Genomic DNA, 23,152 nt, shown 5'->3' with positions numbered 1-23,152 from the left:
CTGTGACTAAGGTGAGATATTTTACTAGCATGTAAGGCTTTGTATCAGTCGTCTTTGTTGTGTTTTCTCAATAGGATAATCATTGGTGGTGAACCGCAGGCTTTTCATTCGTAGGGCTGTTTCTATTTGAGTCCTTAGAGTTAGTGCTGCTATTAGTTTGCAATACATGTGCCAAGTTTTGGGCTTTTTTTCCCACATTTGTACCATTTTACAATACGCCTGGTAGTGGAGGGAATTTGTTGCTGGTTTGAGATGACACCAAAATCAGAGCATCTTTTTTTTTTTTTTGTGTGTGTGGTGAGTCATATGGGGAAATGCACCCTCTGCACAACTCTGCACCCATTGCTGGAAGACAAGGATTCCTGTGGATGCAGAGTATATGTTTACATTAGCTCCATGACACTCGTGTTCAATGTGTCACGTATGTGAGCATCTGTCAGGTGCATCCTGACAGAAAAAAGGTCAAGAACCTGAACTAGTAATACCTCTCTTTATGCACTCAAATATGTTATTAGCTTTTGCAACTGCTTTATCACCCTGAGATCAGAGATGACCCCTAGATCTCTTTCCTGTTTGGTGACTGCTGGTTCATTATCTCCAAAAAGGAAATTGGCTATTGGATTTCTGCATCCAAAAAATACATGATTCTACATTTTTTTGGTTTAAAGCAGAGTTGCGATACAATTGACCATTTTTCCAATGGATTCTACAGTGTCTTTATAAGTGGAGAAGAGCTAGAAGGGAAAATGTGCCTGTCTGCAACTGATATGAACATTTAGAACAGAGTAGATTTGCATGAAAGGGTTAACGAGATGAAAGATGTTTTTAAAAACTTGGGATAATGGTCAAATGTATAAGCAACTTTGCTATAATTCAAATTAAATTTTGTAAATAAGAAAAGAAATGTATTATTTTGCAGATTCTATCTGCTAATTCAGAAAAGAATTCATCCTTTCCAGAAATACACTTACCTTTACTATGTTATCCCCTGACTGTCCATTATTCCGTAAACAATCTAAGCAGATAGCAATCTGTGGGTCACTTCTGTGATAGTCTTTATTGTCCTCATTTTCATCCTGTTCATCTGTTCTAGGCCTTTTAGCTTTAGGACTTCCATCTATAAAATTAAAATTAGATTAACTTTTAAGTACAAAACATTCCTACAGATTTTGTATATATACTATGGCACCAAACCAGTGCCTTAAAAAAATCACTACATAAAGTAAGATGTGTTATCTGATTCAGGCCAAAGGTCCATAAAGTCCAGCATCCTGTTGCAGACAATGGCCAATCAATACCCGGAAGATCTCAAAGAGTAGATCCATTTCTTACTGCTAACTTCCAGGGATAAGTTGTGGCTTTCCCAAATCTACCTCACAAATAATGGTTTATGGACATTTCCTTCGAGGAACTTGTCCAAACCCCTTTTAAAACACAGCTGTGCTAGATGCCTTGACCATGTCCTTCAGCAACAAATTCCAAAGCTCAATTGTGAATTCACTGAAAAAATACTCTCTCTGATTTGTTTTAAAAGGTGGAATATAAATACGATCAATCAATAAATGTACTACCTATTAGCTTTATGGACTCCTAATCCTAATACTATTTGAAAGGGTAAATAACTGTTCTCTGCTTACCCATTCCACTCCACTCATTTTATAAACTTCTTCCAAATCTCTTCTCAGTGGTGTTCTCCAAGCTGAAGAGTCCTAACCTGTTTATACTCAGAGAATCGTTCATACTTTTTATCTTTTTGGTCACCCTTCTTGGTAACTTTTCTAACTCTGCTATAACTTTTTTAAGATGGTGCAATCAGAACTGCACACAATATTGTTTGTTGTTTTGACCGCCACTGTGCACTGGACTGAGGATTTCAAAGGATTGGCCACAATGATTCCAAGATTCTTTCCTGGGTGGGGATGCCTAATATGGAGCCCAGCATTGTGTACCTATAACTTATTGTTCCCTATATGCATCACTTTGCACTTGTCCACATTAAACTTCACCTGCCATTAGATGCTCAGTCCTCTGGTTTTGCAAGGTCCTCTTGCAATTCCTCACAATTGGCTAGAGATTTAACAACTTTTAACAATTTTGCATCATCTGCAAATTTGATCAAATAACTCATCACTCCTTTTTCCAGATCATTTATAAATATATTAAAAAAGCACTGGTACCAGTATAGATCCCTGGGGCACTGCACACTATTTACCTTTCTCAATTGAAAGAAATGACCATTCAGTCCTAGCCTCTGCTTCCCATCTTTTAACCAGATTGCAATCCACAATAGGATGTCCCTCTTATCTCATGATTCTTTAATTTCCTGATTCTTTATTTATTTATTGAGTTTTATATACCGTCGTTCGGTTTCGCCATCACAACGGTTTACAAAGTTTCGATGTTTAACAGTGTGTTCAAAAGTTCATATGCTTGTTAACATTGTTATCTTAATCATTATAAACATAGATTGGTTGTTAAATTGTACAGGTTATATTACAAGCTTTAGTTTGGTTCTGCAAGTTTATATGGGCCAGTGGGGAGGGAAGTTGTAGCATAGGGTGTTTTGGTAGGCTTCGGAGAGCATCCAAGTTTTTAGTTCTTTTTTGAAGGTTTTTAAATTTTGTTGTGTTCTCAGATCGGTTGGGTGGGAGTTCCTCTGAAAATCCAGATAACAATGCCAACAGACTCGCTCTCTTCCCCATTACACATGGAGTTTTTAATCCACAGAGATTCCACATTAATGTTAAAGTATTTCACTAGCTAATCCAAGAGTGTCAGATATCTTTAGGAGTGGAAGATTGATGAGGCAAGTTAGGTTAGGGATCGTATGGAGTTCCCATACAATTCTCTTTGGGGGAAAATGCTTAGCCATGATCCAGATGTTGAAGATGGCAAGAGGGACAGTGACCACCATTGTCACAGAGGGGAACCTTCAGGAATGAAGCATGACTGGTCTGAAACCCCTTCTTTATTCTCTGACACTTGATGGCATCCTCCAGGGAGTTGAAAAATTTGCTGCAGGCTCAAGCCTATGGCTGGCAACTCTTGTGGTTAGGCACATACTGGTGCCAAACTGGGTGGGAATCCACTATGTGGAAACACTTCATCTTGGACAGGAGAGGCTCCAACCTCCCACTTCTGTTTTCAGATGTTAATGAGGCAAAGAAGGTAACCTCATCTCATGGACCAACTTTTAACTGGTCCATGGGGTGAGGTGACCTTAGGGCCAGGGTTGGAGGAAAAATATCCTCTTCCAAGACCCATATGGTTTCTTTTTCACTCTGCTGCAACACTGCTGAAGAACTTGTATCTAAAGATGGTGCCACTGTCAGCTCAGAGACACTCCACGATGATAGAATTGGACTCCAGACCATCTTCCTTACTGGGGAAATCCGAGATCTTCTGTGCTGGCTGAGATCAGACTGGCAGCTTCCCTGATGGTGCTCTAGCTTCTTACAATGATGGTTCCAAATGCAGCACTATTGTAGGTCTCCGCACAATTGATGGTGCCTTGAAGTGGGTGTTCCATGCCAATGCAACAGACAGAACTCTCATGGGGCTGGGGACCAGGTAGAAGATGCGTCAGCCATGGGAACTTTCCCTGCACTATGGCCCAGTATTTGAGACCTGCCTGGGTGCAGACTTAAGCTTCTTCGGCTTCAATGGGAGCTGTCCTGGGGTTCAGACTTTGCTTAGGCACCTTGCTTTATGCTGCTTCTGGTGCCAGAGGACTTTTAGCCTTGCTCAACCCCTGGTCTGAAATAGATCTGGTAACCAGTGTCACAGTGGAGCTGCAGGGAGCTCTCCCAACTTAGCAGGCAGTAAGGGGATGAGAAACCCTGGCCCATGAGCCTGAAGAAGTACCGCTCTGAGAGAAAGAGTAGCTCTGATGCTTGGACTACTTACCCTTCAATGCCCTTCTAAAGTCCCACATCTTCTAGGCCTGAGACTACTTTGCCCTAGGAAACATGCCACAGTTGGCAGACATTATCTTACCGCACTGGCAAAATTTAAAGCCAGGCGGTCTCTGCGGCATGCTTCTTCTTAAGAACATAAGAACATAAGAAAATGCCATACTGGGTCAGACCAAGGGTCCATCAAGCCCAGCATCCTGTTTCCAACAGTGGCCAATCCAGGTCATAAGAACCTGGCAAGTACTCAAAAACTAAGTCTATTCCATGTAACCATTGCTAATGGCAGTGGCTATTCTCTAAGTGAACTTAATAGCAGGTAATGGACTTCTCCTCCAAGAACTTATCCAATCCTTTTTTAAACACAGCTATACTAACTGCACGAACCACATTCTCTGGCAACAAATTCCAGAGTTTAATTGTGCGTTGAGTAAAAAAGAACTTTCTCCGATTAGTTTTAAATGTGCCCCATGCTAACTTCATGGAGTGTCCCCTAGTCTTTCTACTATCCGAAAGAGTAAATAACCGATTCACATCTACGCGTTCTAGACCTCTCATTATTTTAAACACCTCTATCATATCCCCCCTCAGTCGTCTCTTCTCCAAGCTGAAAAGTCCTAACCTCTTTAGTCTTTCCTCATAGGGGAGTTGTTCCATTCCCCTTATCATTTTGGTAGCCCTTCTCTGTACCTTCTCCATCGCAATTATATCTTTTTTGAGATGCGGCGACCAGAATTGTACACAGTATTCAAGGTGCGGTCTCACCATGGAGCGATACAGAGGCATTATGACATTTTCCGTTTTATTCATCATTCCTTTTCTAATAATTCCCAACATTCTGTTTGCTTTTTTGACTGCCGCAGCACACTGAACCGACGATTTCAATGTGTTATCCACTATGACACCTAGATCTCTTTCTTGGGTTGTAGCACCTAATATGGAACCCAACATCGTGTAATTATAGCATGGGTTATTTTTCCCTATATGCATCACCTTGCACTTATCCACATTAAATTTCATCTGCCATTTGGATGCCCAATTTTCCAGTCTCACAAGGTCTTCCTGCAATTTATCACAATCTGCTTGTGATTTAACTACTCTGAACAATTTTGTGTCATCTGCAAATTTGATTATCTCACTCGTCGTATTTCTTTCCAGATCATTTATAAATATATTGAACAGTAAGGGTCCCAATACAGATCCCTGAGGCACTCCACTGTCCACTCCCTTCCACTGAGAAAATTGCCTATTTAATCCTACTCTCTGTTTCCTGTCTTTTAGCCAGTTTGCAATCCACGAAAGGACATCGCCACCTATCCCATGACTTTTTACTTTTCCTAGAAGCCTCTCATGAGGAACTTTGTCAAACGCCTTCTGAAAATCCAAGTATACTATATCTACCGGTTCACCTTTATCCACATGTTTATTAACTCCTTCAAAAAAAGTGAAGCAGATTTGTGAGGCAAGACTTGCCCTGGGTAAAGCCATGCTGACTTTGTTCCATTAAACCATGTCCTTTCTATATGTTCTGTGATTTTGATGTTTAGAACACTTTCCACTATTTTTCCTGGCACTGAAGTCAGGCTAACCGGTCTGTAGTTTCCCGGATCGCCCCTGGAGCCCTTTTTAAATATTGGGGTTACATTTGCTATCCTCCAGTCTTCAGGTACAATGGATGATTTTAATGATAAGTTACAAATTTTTACTAATAGGTCTGAAATTTCATTTTTAGTTCCTTCAGAACTCTGGGGTGTATACCATCCGGTCCAGGTGATTTACTACTCTTCAGTTTGTCAATCAGGCCTACCACATCTTCTAGGTTCACCGTGATTTGATTCAGTCCATCTGAATCATTACCCATGAAAACCTTCTCCATTACGGGTACCTCCCCAACATCCTCTTCAGTAAACACCGAAGCAAAGAAATCATTTAATCTTTCCGCGATGGCCTTATCTTCTCTAAGTGCCCCTTTAACCCCTCGATCATCTAACGGTCCAACTGACTCCCTCACAGGCTTTCTGCTTCGGATATATTTTAAAAAGTTTTTACTGTGAGTTTTTGCCTCTACAGCCAACTTCTTTTCAAATTTCTCTTAGCCTGTCTTATCAATGTCTTACATTTAACTTGCCAATGTTTATGCTTTATCCTATTTTCTTCTGTTGGATCCTTCTTCCAATTTTTGAATGAAGATCTTTTGGCTAAAATAGCTTCTTTCACCTCCCCTTTTAACCATGCCGGTAATCATTTTGCCTTCTTTCCACCTTTCTTAATGTGTGGAATACATCTGGACTGTGCTTCTAGAATGGTATTTTTTAACAATGACCACGCCTCTTGGACATTTTTTACTTTTGTAGCTGCTCCTTTTAGTTTTTTTCTAACAATTTTTCTCATTTTATCAAAGTTTCCCTTTTGAAAGTTTAGCACGAGAGCCTTGGATTTGCACACTGTTCCTTTTCCAGTCATTAAATCAAATTTGATCATATTATGATCACTATTGCCAAGTGGCCCCACCACCGTTACCTCTCTCACCAAGTCCTGTGCTCCACTGAGAATTAGATCTAAAATTGCTCCCTCTCTCGTCGGTTCCTGAACCAATTGCTCCATAAAGCTATCATTTATTCCATCCAGGAACGTTATCTCTCTAGCGTGACCCGATGATACATTTACCCAGTCTATATTGGGGTAATTGAAGTCTCCCATTATTACTGCACTACCAATTTGGTTAGCTTCCCTAATTTCTCTTAGCATTTCACTGTCCATCTCACCATCTTGACCAGGTGGACGGTAGTATACCCCTATCACTGTAGTCTTCCCTGATACACAAGGGATTTCTACCCATAAAGATTCAATTTTGTATTTAGTCTCATGCAGGATGTTTATCCTGTTGGACTCTATGCCATCCCGGACATAAAGCGCCACACCTCCTCCCGACTGCTCCTCTCTGTCATTGCGATATAATTTGTACCCCGGTATAGCACTGTCCCATTGGTTATCCTCTTTCCACCATGTCTCTGAGATGCCAATTAAGTCTATGTCATCATTTACTGCTATACATTCTAATTCTCCCATCTTACTTCTTAGACTTCTGGCATTAGCATACAAACATTTCAAAGTTTGTTTTTTGTTTGTATTTTTATTCTGCTTTTTAATTGATAGGGATAAGTTAGAATTTTTTTAGCTCAGGTGAGTTTTTAGTTACAGGCACTTGGACTACTTTTCTAATTATTGGAACCTCACTGTCGGGATGCCCTAATTCTAATGCATCATTAGTATCCTTTAAAGATACATCTCTCCGAACCATGTGCTGCTGAGTGACTGTCGGCTTTCCCCTTTGTTCTAGTTTAAAAGCTGCTCTATCTCCTTTTTAAAGGTTAGCGCCAGCAGTCTGGTTCCACCCTGGTTAAGGTGGAGCCCATCCCTTCGGAACAGACTCCCCCTTCCCCAAAAGGTTCCCCAGTTCCTAACAAAACTGAATCCCTCTTCCTTGCACCATCGTCTCATCCACGCATTGAGACTCCGGAGCTCTGCCTGCCTCTGGTGACCTGTGCGTGGAACAGGGAGCATTTCAGAGAATGCTACCCTGGAGGTTCTGGATTTAATCTTTCTACCTAAGAGCCTAAATTTGGCTTCCAGAACCTCCCTCCCACATTTTCCTATGTCGTTGGTGCCCACGACATAGGACATAGGACATTTTTGTTTGTTTGCTTTCGGCAACCATGCTCTCTGAGGAGAGAGGAAAAAACTCTGTGTGCAGCCTGCAGCGCAGAAAGAACACACTGAGGAGAAAATGGAGCCACGCAGGAAAGGACTCGCAGCTGCACACAGAGCAAAAGCTCTGTCATCTTTGACAAGCTCCGCCTAACGCCCCAGAGGGACGTCCCAGACAGCATGACTAATTCAGCCTGCTTATCTGCGGGAAAACAAAGAAGTTACATTGAATATTCAAATGTTGGGAGGCAATGAGTTAGGCTAGAGGTTGAAGGCTGGAATTTTTGGAGTCAGGGGAGGACTGAAAGAGGTAAGTGGGCTGGAAATTTGGGGTTGGGGGTTAATGTGATACAGGGACTTCAAGCTGTTTTGTTTTATATGGGTCATCTGGATAGTATAGAGGGTCTAGACTGGGGGACAACATTATTGTACTCATTGATGTGATGTTGCATTTGTGATCTGGTGCGAATATAATCTAGGAATAAGAATACAATACAATGTGTGATTTGGAACATAATAGGGAGCAGATCTCCAATTAAGCAGAACAAAATTTTGCAAGCTTTCTTACTATAATCATGCTGTGACAACGCTCTACAAGACATCTGAGTGAATTAGAATATCTGAAATCAAAGATGACTTGCATAGGGGAAGTATCCTTTGCTTCTATGGGAACTTGTAAGGCAGGGCTTACAAATTTAATTCATCATATTTTTCCATTTGAGATAAAACGTAATTAAGGATTCAGTTGGTTGATATTTAAGGCCTGCAATATGGGAAACCACAATTATTAGGGGCATATATATATTGCAACTACTGAGTATACCTTTTTTACCTCACTAATATCAAAACTGAGGAAGCATATGGGATCCATGATATCAGGGGAGACTTCAACTGTGTATTTGATCTCCAATTATATAAATCTTTAAATTTCTAATGAAAAATTGAACTTTTACAGAGGAGTACCTTTTGTATGTAAATCTTTGAACTTAATAAATAGGAGAATCTTACATCCTCAAGAATATAATTTTACTCATGTCTATAGGGCTCCTGGAAATCAATCCCGATTATCCTCGTGTAGCATATATTTCAGACATAAAGGTTTATGTAACTGCCTTTCTAATTTTAAAGGGTATAACAAAAATCATAAAGTCAATTCACTAAATGTCAAATGTTACAAGCCGGATTGTAGATTTTTTTAAAAATCCTACTGACTTCAATTTCCAAATTAAGGTAAATAATAGCCAATAAAAGCATGGCAATTTGTGTGCCATAAATTGTAATGTAATCACAGAGAGTCTTCATTGCTCCTCCTCAAGGGAAATAAAGACTTCCAGCAATGTACAATAAAACATTTATTCATTCCTTAGCATAAATAGAACAAAATGATGGGACAATTAAATCTTTTCAAGAACTGCAGATGCAATTTGATCTTCTACAAGGCAATGTCTTTCCATATTCAGGTGAAACATTTAACTTTTAATAAGATAAAGCTACAAGAATTGAAGATCTACTCTACTGGGGACTTTTTAGCTCCAGATGAGCATAGTAGATCATCTATATGTAAGGAGTCTTTGTTTTTCCTTACCAGAAGGAGTGTACTAACTTGGGGAGGTTTCAGAGAGATTAATGAGTAAGCAGAGTTTGGGAAACATCAGATGATGTGCTCTAGCAGTATACAAACCTATGCTATCATCTTAGGCATGGATTCTTAGTTTCATTTTCTTGAGTTACCCTGCTGCACGACAGCCCTGCTTGTATAGCTCCACTTTTAATTATTTTCTTGGGAAAATAATTCTGAGGGTCTTCTTCACAGAAACCTGGGTAGACAGAGTTGGAAACAGTGTGTCTTAGCCCTATTTTGGTCCAGAGGTTTGGAGAATTGTTTCTGGCAAAGGAACTTTTTTCCACCCTTCCTTTCTCTCTTTTGGTTCCCCTTTTCTCATTAAGAGTTTTGTCTATGTCTTGGGTGTGTGTCCATGCTGTTTGCCTGATTGCATGCTTTCAGCTCTCACCCCCTAGGAGCCGGCAGGGTTCCTCTAAATAACCTGCTCCCAAACCGCCACAACCCGCATTTTTCAAGGGAAGAGGAAACCCTGAGCCACCCCGCAGCACTTTGAACCCTCTGAATCGCAATGTAAAGTCGCCCTAAGCGTACGGGGCTGGAGAGACCGATTGGGTCAGAAGACAATATGGTGGCAGAGGGCCCACTCGTGGAAGGCCTCTCAGAAGCGGTAATCAAGGACCTTGCTCGAGTTGTGTCTGCTGCTCTTGCAGACAAGCTGCAGCGCATTCAATCTTCCGTCGATGAGCTCAGAGATAAAGTGGAGGAATATGCATCAGCAGTAAATGGGGTGCACATTAAATTAACTGAGCATGAGGAGCATATGGCGGCCCTGGAATTGAGAGCATTTGCAATCAAGAGGCGGCATAGGTCATAAGAACATAAGAAAATGCCATACTGGGTCAGACCAAGGGTCCATCAAGCCCAGCATCCTGTTTCCAACAGTGGCCAATTCAGGCCACAAGAACCTGGCAAGTACCCAAAAACTAAGTCTATTCCATGTTACCATTGCTAATGGCAGTGGCTATTCTCTAAGTGAACTTAATAGGAGGTAATGGACTTCTCCTCCAAGAACTTATCCAATCTTTTTTTAAACTGCACTAACCACATCCTCTGGCAACAAATTCCAGGTCCCTGGAAGAAAAACTAGAGGACCTAGAAAAACGTAGCCGCAGGAATAACTTATGCATTGTAGGGGTCCCTGAAGTGGTGCACGGGGAAGAACTGCTGCGGTTCTACGAGACCTAGATCCCCGAACAGCTGCAGCTAGCTCAAACAGGCCAGTCCTAGTTGAATGAGCTCACCGGCTGGGGGCCGGATTAGAAGTGGCCACGACAGGTGATTGTGCACTATTTGAACCACATCGATAAAGCAAAATTTTTGCAAGCCTATCAGAGCAAAACGGAACTGATATTCCAGAATGCCAAATTGCTGCTCTTCTGATTTTTCCAGTAAAGTCCAGACTGCGTGAAAATAGCTCACCCCATATAGCACATAATTATACCAATGTGGGATTAAATTCTCCTTGCAGTACTTCACCAGGCTGAGAGTTTTTTTTTTTTTTTTTTTTTTTTGAGTGGAGCACCTACGCTGATTACTTCTGCCCAGGAGGCGAAAGCATTCATAGATCAACTTATAAAAGAATGACACGGCTCCTAAAGAATGTCTTTTCATTCTTTCTACACTCTTATTAATGGCATTTGAGGTCACTTGCTGTTTTTTGGCCTGTATGGATGCAAAATGACAGTCTCTGGCTCTGCCATTACCTGCTCATTACAGGGAACTTCTGGATTTGTGTTCATTTATGCTCCCACATCTGTTTTTGTTTTTTTCAGACTTCTCTGCTGTAGGGAGGGATATGTACTGTCTCATCTTTAGGTCTCCTGTGCCGTTTGCAGCACTGCTTGTGTCGCTGAGCTCCTAGTTCATTCCTGGACACATGGCTGGAATAACAGCTGGGGACCTATCCAGCTCTGGGAGGCTTTGGGTGCAGAGTGGGGCCCTCTTGCTAGTGAGGAAGAAAGAATCAACTCCCCTTGCTGGTGTTTGGGAGATGCACTCTGGGGCTGGGGATTCAGGAGAGTGGGATGGGAAATCTGTTGGGGACTTGGATGGAGGTGTGGATGGGATTATTATCAGCCCAAGGAATTATCAGCCCAAGGAACGAGATAATTACTAATCTCATAACCCGTTTTATATTATTTATTTGTTGCAAATTCCGCTCTACCTTTCTTCCTGGCTACTTTAGCCCCTAAGTTCTATGCCCTTGTTTTATGTAACTTTGCTTGTTTCAGCCTTCTTGTTTGGTTACACTTGTTAATCTCCTAAGTTCCATGTAAACCGGCCTGATGTGAATTCCATTCGTGAAGTCCGGTATAGAAATATATATTAAATAAATAAATAATGTTTGTGTGTGAATGGGATCGTATGGAAGAACTTCCACTTGAGTATAGTTCTTTATGTATATTTGGATACCTGTGTCTTCTTGAGGGAAGAGTAGATTTGAGCTGGAGGATCTCTCCTTTTTCGATGAGATATATTCATTTTTGGTTGTATGCTGATGAAGACTTAGATGTCTAGTTATATCTTCTCTTCTCTCAACACTGATGGACTACACGCCCCGATCAAATAAAAAACTATTTGGTGATCTGTGAAAACAAGGGATGCATGTTGCTTTTCTTCAGGAAACTCACTTAGACAACGAGGAGCACCATAACCTCCAGCAAGAGTGGCTGGTCATTGCTATTTTTCCTCGTTTACTTCAAGACAGGGGGGGGGGGGTGGCTATTTTAATTAATAAAAAGTTGATTTTACTAAAGACAAATGTTACTCAGACCCTAATGATAATTATATTGTTATATCATTAAGATGGTAGTTCTCCCTAAGTTTCTTTACCCTATGCAAATGCTTCCATTGTGGCTTAAAGCTTTGAATATTCGGATATACTGCTCTATGGTGAGCTCCTTTATATAGCAGAATAGAAGAGCGCGGGTGAGCTTTGATGTACTGTGGTTAGATTGGAAGTTTGGTGGGGTCACTCTCCCAGATCTACAACTTTATAATGCTGCTTGTCTCCTCTGCCACTTGCAGGAATGGATATCCCAGCATTGTAAATTCAATATGGAAGGCTTAATGACTGATTGGGCTACCCCTTACTCTTTAATATATCTAGTCCATTTAAGCCGTGGTAAATTAGCTTATTTAAGGGTTTCTTTTTGGCTCACAGCCCTATGCAAAGCTTGGTTCTGGTGGTAGGGGATGACTGTCTCACCCTTTTTGACATTGACTGGCAACCCATATTTTATACCTGGCTGAGTGGTCCTATCTTTCGGGGGTGGGCTTCAAAGGGGATTCGTAATCTGGCCCATTTGGTTGATTCTGATTCTTCCTGCTTGCATTCCTTTGAGCAGTTGCAGAAGGATCAGGAAATACCGAAACTTTTTTTGCTCATCTACAAGCTCGGCATTATTGCCTTAGGATCTCTAAGAATAATAAGAACATAAGAAAATGCCATACTGGGTCAGACCAAGGGTCCATCAAGCCCAGCATCCTGTTTCCAACAGTGGCCAATCCAGGCCATAAGAACCTGGCAAGTACCCAAAAACTAAGTCTATTCCATGTTACCACTGCTAATGGCAGTGGCTATTCTCTAAGTGAATTTAATAGCAGGTAATGGACTTCTCCTCCGAGAACTTATCCAATCCTTTTATAAACACAGCTATACTAACTGCACTAACCACATCCTCTGGCAACAAATTCCAGAGTTTAATTGTGCGTTGAGTAAAAAAGAACTTTCTCCGATTAGTTTTAAATGTGCCCCATGTTAACTTCATGGAGTGTCCCCTAGTCTTTCTACTATCCGAAAGAGTAAATAACCGATTCACATCTACCCGTTCTAGACCTCTCATGATTTTAAACACCTCTATCATATCCCCCCTCAGTCGTCTCTTCTCCAAGCTGAAAAGTCCTAACCTCTTTAGTCTTTCCTCATAGGGGAGCTGCTCCATTCCCCTTGTCATTTTGGTAGCCCTTCTCTGTAACTTCTCCATCGCAATTATATCTTTTTTGAGATGTGGCGACCAGAATTGTACACAGTATTCAAGGTGCGGTCTCACCATGGAGCGACACAGAGGCATTATGACATTTTCTGTTTTATTCACCATTCCCTTTCTAATAATTCCCAACATTCTGTTTGCTTTTTTGACTGCCGCAGCACACTGAACCGACGATTTCAATGTGCTATCCACTATGACACCTAGATCTCTTTTCTTGGGTTGTAGCACCTAATATGGAACCCAACATTGTGTAATTATAGCATGGGTTATTTTTCCCTATATGCATCATCTTGCACTTATCCACATTAAATTTCATCTGCCATTTGGATGCCCAATTTTCCAGTCTCATAAGGTCTTCCTGCAATTTATCACAATCTGCTTGTGATTTAACTACTCTGAACAATTTTGTGTCATCTGCAAATTTGATTATCTCACTCGTCATATTTCTTTCCAGATCATTTATAAATATATTGAAAAGTAAGGGTCCCAATACAGATCCCTGAGGCACTCCACTGTCCACTCCCTTCCACTGAGAATATTGTCCATTTAATCCTACTCTCTGTTTCCTGTCTTTCCACCTTTCTACCCACGGATGATAAAAAGGTTTTTTTTGGAGATTCCACCCAAATTTAATAAAATAGCTATTTGGTCAAGACAACTCACCTCAGCTCTACCTATTCTCCATATGATCTGTTTAGCTGAAAAATGGAGTGTGGATTTGGGCACTGAAGTCTCCTTGGATTTCTTATCCCATGCTTTCCTGGTGATTTCTAGACATCTTGCTGCCACTATGAGGGAAATTCAGTTTTAAGATTCTTCACAGAACGAATATTACCCAGGCAAAGGGCTGTGCTGATTAAATTATGGGATTCTGATGTATGTTTGAAGTGCAAAGTGGCCCCAGGAGACTTTTGTCATATGTTCACGGGATGCTCTAAACTCCAGCCTTTTTGGGGTCAGACTACGGATTATCTAGATAAGCTGTTGGGATGTTCAGTCACTTGGTAAGGGTTTTCAGTATAATTCTGTTTTTGAGATAAAGGATGCCCTATACCACAAGGGGGGAGGAAATTTCTTGCTGTCGCCACTCTTCTTACCATAAAGGCTATCTTAATGTGTTGGAAAATGGAGGAGGCGTCCTCGTTTGCTCAGTGGAAAGAACTGATGCTTCATATGGCACAGCTGGAATTACTACAGAAAAGGGATGTAGCTGACCAGAGGTCAATATTTTCTTGAAGGGATATTTTTCCCTCTGGGATAAAGTGCTTCTGGTCCAATGATTTTATATTCGGGCTTGGGTAATTTTGGTGCTCTGTCACATTGTGAACTGTACTCGGTGGGAGTGCAACTGTATGGTCTTATGGTTGTGTGTGTCTGAATGCGTGAGTGTGAGTGAGGATGATTGTAGAGAGAGTGTTTGTGATGGACTGGGAATAATGTTGAAGAATTGGGTCATATTGTTTGCACTGTTTATTTGACGGATTGTCATACTTGTTTCTTTTTTTACTATTGTATCTGGTCTTCCACTCAATGACCTAATAAAGACGAATTTAAAAAAAGAGTTGTCTATGTCTTTATGGACTTAGAACCCTAGGGCACAGGGACTCAGATTTCTGTTTATTCTGAGGAAAAGATGTCTTTCACATACAAAGAACCTGGAAAGAAGCTGTGTCATTGCAGAGGAATGGATTCACATTCATTGCCAGAGAGGAGACGCCATTAAGGTATTCAGGAGTATTTTCATTACTAAACTAGGTATGCCACACTTGGAAAGTACCAACTTGGCACTACCAGGAAGACTAAAGAAAGGTATGATAATTGGGACTTTTCTTTCTGATAGGTAAATTGGGACTAAATTTCTCTTCATTACACAGTGGAAACAATTGTCAAGTAAATTTAAGAAATTTGAAGAACGTTTACATTTTCTGCAATTTGATTCATTGGAAAGGCAAGGAGTTAGGTCATTAAGGAATTGTCTATTGCGAATTCTAAAGACTTACTGGAAGAATAAGGTCACACATTTATTAATTTCAACCTGTAAATCAACTGGATTTAAAATCAACAAGCTGTAAAGATCTTTTCATTCATCTTAACAACTATCAGCAAAGTTAAGTTGGAAACCACATATCTTTTAGCCTGATTATTGCTGCAGATTGCCTGGGCTGTTACAAAGGACTTAAGGGGCAGTTAATTATTTAACCTAAAAGGATCTTGATGCTAAGCTTCGCTCCACAAGGAACCTTAGAGCCTTGGATTTATTGAACTCCTTGGAGAGTTTTGCAAATTGGGACTGATCTTTTATTGTGTGCTTTTGGGTCCATTAGGATTTAGGAAATTACTAGACTTAGGGGGAGAAAACACTAGAATGTCTTGAGTCCATAAATAAATGGAAACAAGAGTTCATTTTCACACACTAATAGAAGACTTATTAGCAGTTTTAAATAGCTTGTAGTGTATGACCTTAAGAGAATACATTTATACATTTTGGAAGAGGGTATATTATTCTCATAGGAGAGAATTCTTGGCTCAAACACTACTATTAAATATATGTAATTAGATATATGTAATCAGGTAGTAGGTACTTTAAATAATTTATTTTGGAATTGTATTGAGAAAAAGGGATATGGGAAAGAAACTGCATGTTTTCTAGCTTCGGTTGTGTGAGTACAAATACCTCTGGCCCCAGAACAGGTTTTGTTAATATTTTTACCCGAAAGCTTGTTAAGAAAATTTTGAGGAAAGCATTTCTAATGACACAAAAATGTATCTTGGCTAAATGGCGTAAGATGAATATGTTGCGTCCGTCTGTCTCAGATGGCTTCGACCTCTGTGCCTCACCTTTCTTCCTTCTCTCTCCTCAAGCCTTGGGAAGATGGCTGCTGCCGCGTCTTCATGCCGCTCTCTCCAGTGTCCCCGGATCGGCAACGGCGACTGTGTTCGCCTTGATTTTCCTGAGGGCCTCCCAGGATGCGCGTGCGCATGCCACCCACATCCCCTCCGAGTGACGTCATCACATCCTGGTATTTAGCCTGCCCTTCGTTTGCTAACAAACTGAGTTAGCAAGGATTGGATTGCCTCCGGTCTAAGCTGCTCTGCCGCTTCCCAGCTGCCGCAGGAAGCTCTCTCTGCCCTTCGAGGTATTTCTTCACTAACCTGGGTACCCGTTCCTCGGGGGCCCTTCTGCTCTATTTCAGGTACCTATCTTGGGATACCAGGTACTCGCTCTAAGGGCCTGCTCTCCCTAATCTGGTGCCCGCCACTAAACAACTTCTGCCTGCCAAGACCTTCAACAATACAGCTTTCTGCTTCAGTGAGTACTAACCCTTTCAATCTGTCTCACCTTCAGCTTCAGCGCGCTGTGTCTACATCCGGGACCTGTCCCTCCTACGCTGCACTGCCTATCATTGACTCGAGTGCGAGACTGGTCTCCTCTGCTGAGGACCCCTGGACTACTTCTCTGGGTTACCTTCACTGCTGCCCGCTCCCCAGGCAGTACCATCGAGCTGTACAATAAATACAACTTCTCTGTGTCTGCGTGTATAGAATCTAGCCTAGTACTACGGTTCCTCATGGGGCTCCTCCCCATGGGAGTGACCATCACCGCAGTACCCAAGAATCCACTCCAACACCTCATAACCATAACAGATTGCTAACTCCATGGATTCAGCTCAGCTCACCGCTTTGCAGGCCATTCTGGGCCTGGCCCAGCGAATCTCCGAACAACAGAATTCATTAGACAACTTGACTGTTGCCTTTAATTAGCTACACGCACAGATGAATGCACCGGCTGCCGCAGGTAAAGAAGTTACACAACCAGAAGTGACGGTCAAGTCTACAGTGCCTCTCAATGTTGCATGCACTTTTCTCTGCAACCTAACCATTTACCTACAGTGTATGCCAAGACCACCCTACATCCTTTCGTATCTGGACGGAAGAGCGCTGGCTTGGGCCTCACTGCTGTGGGAGTGCAATGACCCTATCCTGAATGATCTTGCCGGGTTTCTTGAACTATTTAGGTCAGTATTTGATGACCCTGCCCAGTACTTGATAGCAGGATCAGCTTTGGTTCATCTAAAACAAGGTAACAAACCTTTACCAGACTTCGCCATTGAATTCAAGACGTTGGCTTCTGAATTACATTGGGACCCTAGGTGCCTGAAAACCCTATTTTTTGAAGGTCTGAACTCCCGGTTGAAAGATGAATTGGTGACTCGTGAGATGCCCGAGACCTTAGCGGAACTTATGCAGTTGGCAGCAAAGATTGATCGCCGAATTTGTGAAAAAGTTCAAGAGGTCAAGAATCCCAGAAGATCATTCCAGGGAGAGATTCGTGTCAAGTCTGTACCCAGACCTACACTCCCAGGGCCTGCTGTTGGCAAAGAAGAACCAATGCAATTGGGCAGCAGTCATTTGACTTCTAAAGAGAGTCGATTCAGAGACCTGAGTCCTGTGGGAAGATTCTTCTTAGGTCTAACTGTATCCTCTCCTCCATTCTCTTCCAGTGTCTTTAATCTGCGGGCCTTTGGAATATCAGACCCTTGCCTTAGTAGACTCTAGGGCAGGGGGAAATTTCATTTTGAAACGTCTAGTGGAACATTTGCGGATCCCTACCACTATTATGATGCCTCCATTACTACTGTCCTCTATTCATGGAGTGCCCTTACCGGGTGAAGTAACTGCTTACAGAACCAGTGAGCTTGCGTACCGGTGCTCTTCATACAGAGGATAATACTTTAAAACAGTTGGCTCAGTGTGCTGCAGCAGTCAAAAAAGCAAACAGAATGCTAGGAATTAATAGGAAGGGAATGGTTAATAAAACGGAAAATGTCATAATGCCTCTATATCGCTCCATGGTGAGACCGCACCTTGAATACTGTGTACAATTCTGGTCGCCGCATCTCAAAAAAGATATAGTTGCGATGGAGAAGGTACAGAGAAGGGCAACCAAAATGATAAAGGGGGTGGAACAGCTCCTCTATGAGGAACGGCTGAAGAGGTTAGGGCTGTTCAGCTTGGAGAAGAGAAGGCTGAGGGGGGATATGATAGAGGTCTTTAAGATGATGGGAGAGAAGCAAACAAGCGTGCTCCACCAAGGAACAAGAAGCTATCTACAAGGTAAATGCCACTGCTTCAAATGCTCGCTTAAGGATAGTCTCAATCATTTTAGCGTGAGCATCCTCCAAGGCCTCGTCTCCCTTCTATGGGAATACTAATGCATTTGGAGACTGCACACACAAGTACATCTATTTTGGGAAAAACGTAAGCGCTCTCTTACCACTGGATCCAGAGGGTACAGGCCTTCCAAAATCCGACCCCTTTTGAAAATAGCCTCTGGGGCATCCCACTCAAGATCAATTAATTCTTGAATGGCCTCCATCACGGGGAAAAAACAAGAGGCTTTACGCAAGGAAACCAAAATGTGATTTCTCTTTGGCTCAGATACTAAATCTGCCTAGGAACTCCAAGCAATTTTCGAGGTCTGGAAAATCAGAGCTGGCAGTTCATCTCTATGAAAGAACCGCAACATACCGTACTTCTATCCAGAGGAATTTCATTATCTTCAAGAGAGGCAGGATGGGCGTCATCATCTGTGCTGTCCGATCTCCATCCAGAGGACCCGCTACTGCTCCAGAAGTACTCCGGTGCCCAACAAAAAATCTAGGCAAGTTTTCCCCCTGTGCCTCTGCTCTAAGAGTATGGGACAGAGCAGAGGACTGCGCCTGAAGAAAGGACTGCAACCCCTGGAAAAATTCTACCCATGAAAAATTAGAAGCATCCAGACCGGAAGGTATCTGAGGTATACTCACTGAGCTACCTTCCCCTGCTGAGGAACCAGTTAGGGGAGTTCCAAAATCAGGCGCCCCACCTGAATAATCTTTACCTAAATCCACATCCGACTGGGAAGAACAAAGCTTAGTTAAACACTGGTAAACAAATTTCTCCCAACCTTTTGTTTCCTCCACAACCTTCGGTGAAACAAGTAGATTTTAACAAACTGATCACAAATATGCATTTATTATGTCTGTATCACGTACCATTTGCCAGAAAAGTGCGATATACATTAAGCATTGTTAAGTGTCTGTAGTGGCATAAGCTATAATGGCAATGTTGGCACCAGAAAACAAAACTAAAAATGTTTTACCGCAGATTTTTGTTTGTAACCACTGTCTGACGCTTCAGGGATGAGAGTCCAACCACAGTCACCCAGCATGGAGGGGTTTCACTTGACTTGAGACCATTTCTCCATTTTGACAATGTCTTGATGAAACCTTTCACCATGTTCGTCACTCACAGCGCCAAGGTTGTCTGGGAAGAAGTCCAAGTGGCAATGAAGAAAATATATCTTAGTGGGCTACGAACCAGGAGACCAGGGTTCGAGTCCCACTGTCGCTCATTGTGACCTTAGGCAAGTCACTTTACCCTCCATTGACTCAGGTACAAACTTAGATTGTAAGCCCTCTGGGGATAGGGAAATACCTACAGTACCTGAATGTAATCCACTTTGAAGTGCTGAAAAATAAAAGTGTGAAAAGTGGAATATAAATCTAAATTAAAAAAAAAAAAATGTTCACTTCATCAATTTGTATGCCTGAAGCAGATTTCACTGGGCAACAATGAAACTGTTACTGACCTAAAAAGGTCCTACTCTGTAGTATCTTGATGTGCTGAACACGAATATGACCATGAAAAGTTTTTATTGGCTCTCATTTAATATAGTTCACTTTCTATGTTTAGTCATGTAAATTTATCCAGTAGGACTGTAAATAAGCCTAGAATGATGTAATATTGCATCATATTGCATAATACCATCATGCACACATCATCCAGAGTTTATTACATCATTTTCTGATGCAATGCAGTTCTACTGCCATGCTGCTGCTGAGTAAGCGGACGTCAGCAGTGTACTATATGAAGCCCAGTCAGAAAGGGTGAGCATTTGAAATATTCATGCTGGCTGACTACTGCTGGACACTCCGCAGAGATGCTCCCGAACAGGTGTACAAGAGTCAAGCAAAGAAATCTAAGACGTAGTCTATGACTTCATTTTTCAAACGGTATTAACCGTAGGTCTCTTACTATTGGCATACAATTCAAGATGTAATTATATTATTGCATATTACAAAAAAACTAGAGCCAATTTTGCATTTTCACAGTCACATTCATGTTTAGCATATGGAAATTTATAAGAATTGACTAATTTCATTTCAGTAACATGACTTTTGTGAAAATTTGTTGCCCGGTGTTTTCAACCTGTTCGACAGTCTGCTGCCTTATATGCCTAGAAAGTTACAAACGACATTCTTGAAGGCTGTCCACACAACACGTTCTGTACCTTGCAGAAGACCATCAAAGTGGCTGTCCTTCATCACAGCTTGGATTTGTAGGCCAACGAAAACACCTTCTTTTATTTTGGTATCACTTATGCATGGAAACATTTGCACAAATAATCAAAGGCTTTACTTTGCTTATTCATTGCCTTAACAAAGTTTTTCAACATCCCAAGTTTGATGTGCCAAGGTGGAAGAAATATCTTATTTGGATCCACAATTGGGTCGTGAAAACATTCTTCTGCCCTGGAACAAACTTCTTGCAGACAGGCTAGACTTTTCTGATGTAATGTGAATCTCTTGCTCGACTGTCTCACTCACAAAGGAAGCAACAATACTTGGCATAACCAAGCTGCAGACCCAGTAGAATTGCAACTACCTTGAGATCACCACACAAATTTCAGTTGTACCTCGAGTACTCAATGTGGTTCAGCAGTAGCTGCATGTTCTCATACATTTCTTTCATATGAACAGCATGTCTGACAGGTATTGAAGGGTAGATATTGCCGTTGTGCAGCAAAACAGCCTTCAAACTTAAGATTGATAAATCAATAAACAGTCGCCATTCTGTTGGATCGTGGTCACATCAGAGAGCACAAAACAATCCATTGATGTCACAGCAAAAATTTCAGACTGTCTACTTGGTTGAAACATTTTGTCAAATCTTCTTAACGCTGCGAAATACTGAAAGTTTTGTATCAGATGACAAAAGATTCCATCCCTGCAGCCTTGACCCAAGCAGCTCCGCCTGACTCTTTGATAAAGCCAAATCTCTGACTAAATTATTCAGCTCTTACAGATATTAAATGAGGATCGCTGGATGTTGATGGCAGAAAGTCAGGATCAGCCGCAGCTTCCATCTCTGACGGCTCGCCATCATCGTCTACCTCCTCATCCTAGTCATCAAGTGTCCACACCTCTGGCGTTTTTGGAACAGAAGACTGTCGTCATTGCTGATGCAAGGTTAGGGTACTCAAACTTCCTGTTTTTTGATGAGTATCCTGTCACATTCGTCATGCAGAAGTAACAGTCAGTTATATGATCTTTCTGTTCCCTCCATACCATGCAAACGGCATGGATGGTCGCACACATTTCAGCAAAGCTCGCAGACTACTGACGCAAGATGCGCAACATATATGAGGAGCGCTCATGCTCTGTCCTGATCACCAATTTTGCACCCAAAGTATAACTCGTATGCCTTCTTAATGAGTGCAGTCATACTCCTTTTCTGTGCTTTCAGAGTAAACTCACCACAGATGTAACAAAACGTGTCATGGCTATTACAACATTGGCGAGACATTTCATAAAGTATATGAAATTAAATCCACAAGCTTTAAACTCAGTTTTAGCGATACAATTCGCTCATTCACACAGACGTTGCATAGGAGACTACTCATTGCTGCTACTTATATAAGGCTGGGTCGTCATGAAAACAAGTTGGAATCTTGTAGCCGAGCTGGGGCTTGCCCGAGCAAGTTCTGGCATGATCAGGCAGAGTTTCTTAGTGTATTTTTTTAAAAAGTTAGTCTGTTACATGTTACGTTGCTTATGGCCGTCAAAAATATGACATGAATTTTAAAAATCATAAAAACTACTGTCCAGCAAGAAAATATATGTACGCGAGATTATGTTTTAAAATTTGACAATTACTGTAACACAAAATTGGCCGTTTCTCAAAAACCTTACGTGATGTACAAATTTCGAAGTAATATCTGTAATCAGCATCAAAAAATCTATTTGGAACACCAAAAAGCCTGAAGGAAACAAAAACTTTGTTACCAGTGAAATCAGAGGAAGACAATTCACCCTGAGCCTCCAAACAGCACGGATACAAATCTGTGGGCACTCCTGGCTGAGATGCCAATATATATAACAAGCAGTGCAAAGAGAAAGACGTTTAGTCTTCTTAGGCATAGGTGCCATGATGGCAGACAATGCGCTGAATGATGGCCAGAGGCATGGTCTAGCTGGATTTTTTTTTTGTTTGTTTTTTTTTTAATCTTTGAGATAGGCGCTTAAATAGGCGCCTAGAAATCAGGCATCCAACACTTAGGTGCACACACCTAGGCACTTATCTACGTGGGCAAAAATTGTGCGCATAGTTAGGCATGCGACCACGTGTCGCTTAATGTGCATCTGGGTTGTGCGCCCAAAATATGGGCGCACAACCCAGATGCACAGTGAGACGCATGTGCCAGACCGACAATCCTGAAGAGAGCAGCCTTAGAAAGCAAGCGAAAAGCCGTTGCGGCCTACCACATGACACAGAGTGAAAGCCTTGGAGCAGGGCCTAGCTTAAGGAGGCTACTCAACCTGCCACTCCCCAAGTCCCTCAACCTCCCACAGAGTAGAAGGAACGTTGAACCAGCGTGCCGAGCACAGATACTGGGGGAGGAGGAAACCCTGGTCAACAAAAACTTCCTGCTGAGTCTCTATTTTTTTTTTTTTTTAAATTACCGGAGTTCAGCTGTACCTGGCTGAGCACAGAGACAGTCTCTGGCTGCGGGGGCAGAGGGCATGTGCCGTCACCACCGCACTCAGCTTCCTGCACCCACTGCCTTTCAACTGCTCAAGCAGCTAAGACCACGC

General features: G+C 41.8%; 1 protein-coding gene across 6 annotated transcripts in view; it reads right to left on the bottom strand.

The window, feature by feature from the left end:
• The window catches only part of PCGF5 (polycomb group ring finger 5), a 295,109-nt gene that overhangs the window by 65,692 nt on the left and 206,265 nt on the right, over window positions 1–23,152 (bottom strand). For all 6 annotated transcript variants that reach the window (XM_029609855.1, XM_029609854.1, XM_029609859.1 and 3 more), the window contains one exon: window positions 972–1,117. In XM_029609855.1, coding sequence (XP_029465715.1) covers window positions 972–1,117 — 146 coding nt within the window. The remainder of the gene's footprint in view (window positions 1–971; window positions 1,118–23,152) is intronic.

Source organism: Rhinatrema bivittatum, chromosome 7 (genome assembly GCF_901001135.1).
Source record: "Rhinatrema bivittatum chromosome 7, aRhiBiv1.1, whole genome shotgun sequence".
NCBI lineage: Eukaryota > Metazoa > Chordata > Amphibia > Gymnophiona > Rhinatrematidae > Rhinatrema > Rhinatrema bivittatum.
Note: the sequence above shows the minus strand (reverse complement) of the source record. Positions and strands in the feature narration are given on the sequence as shown.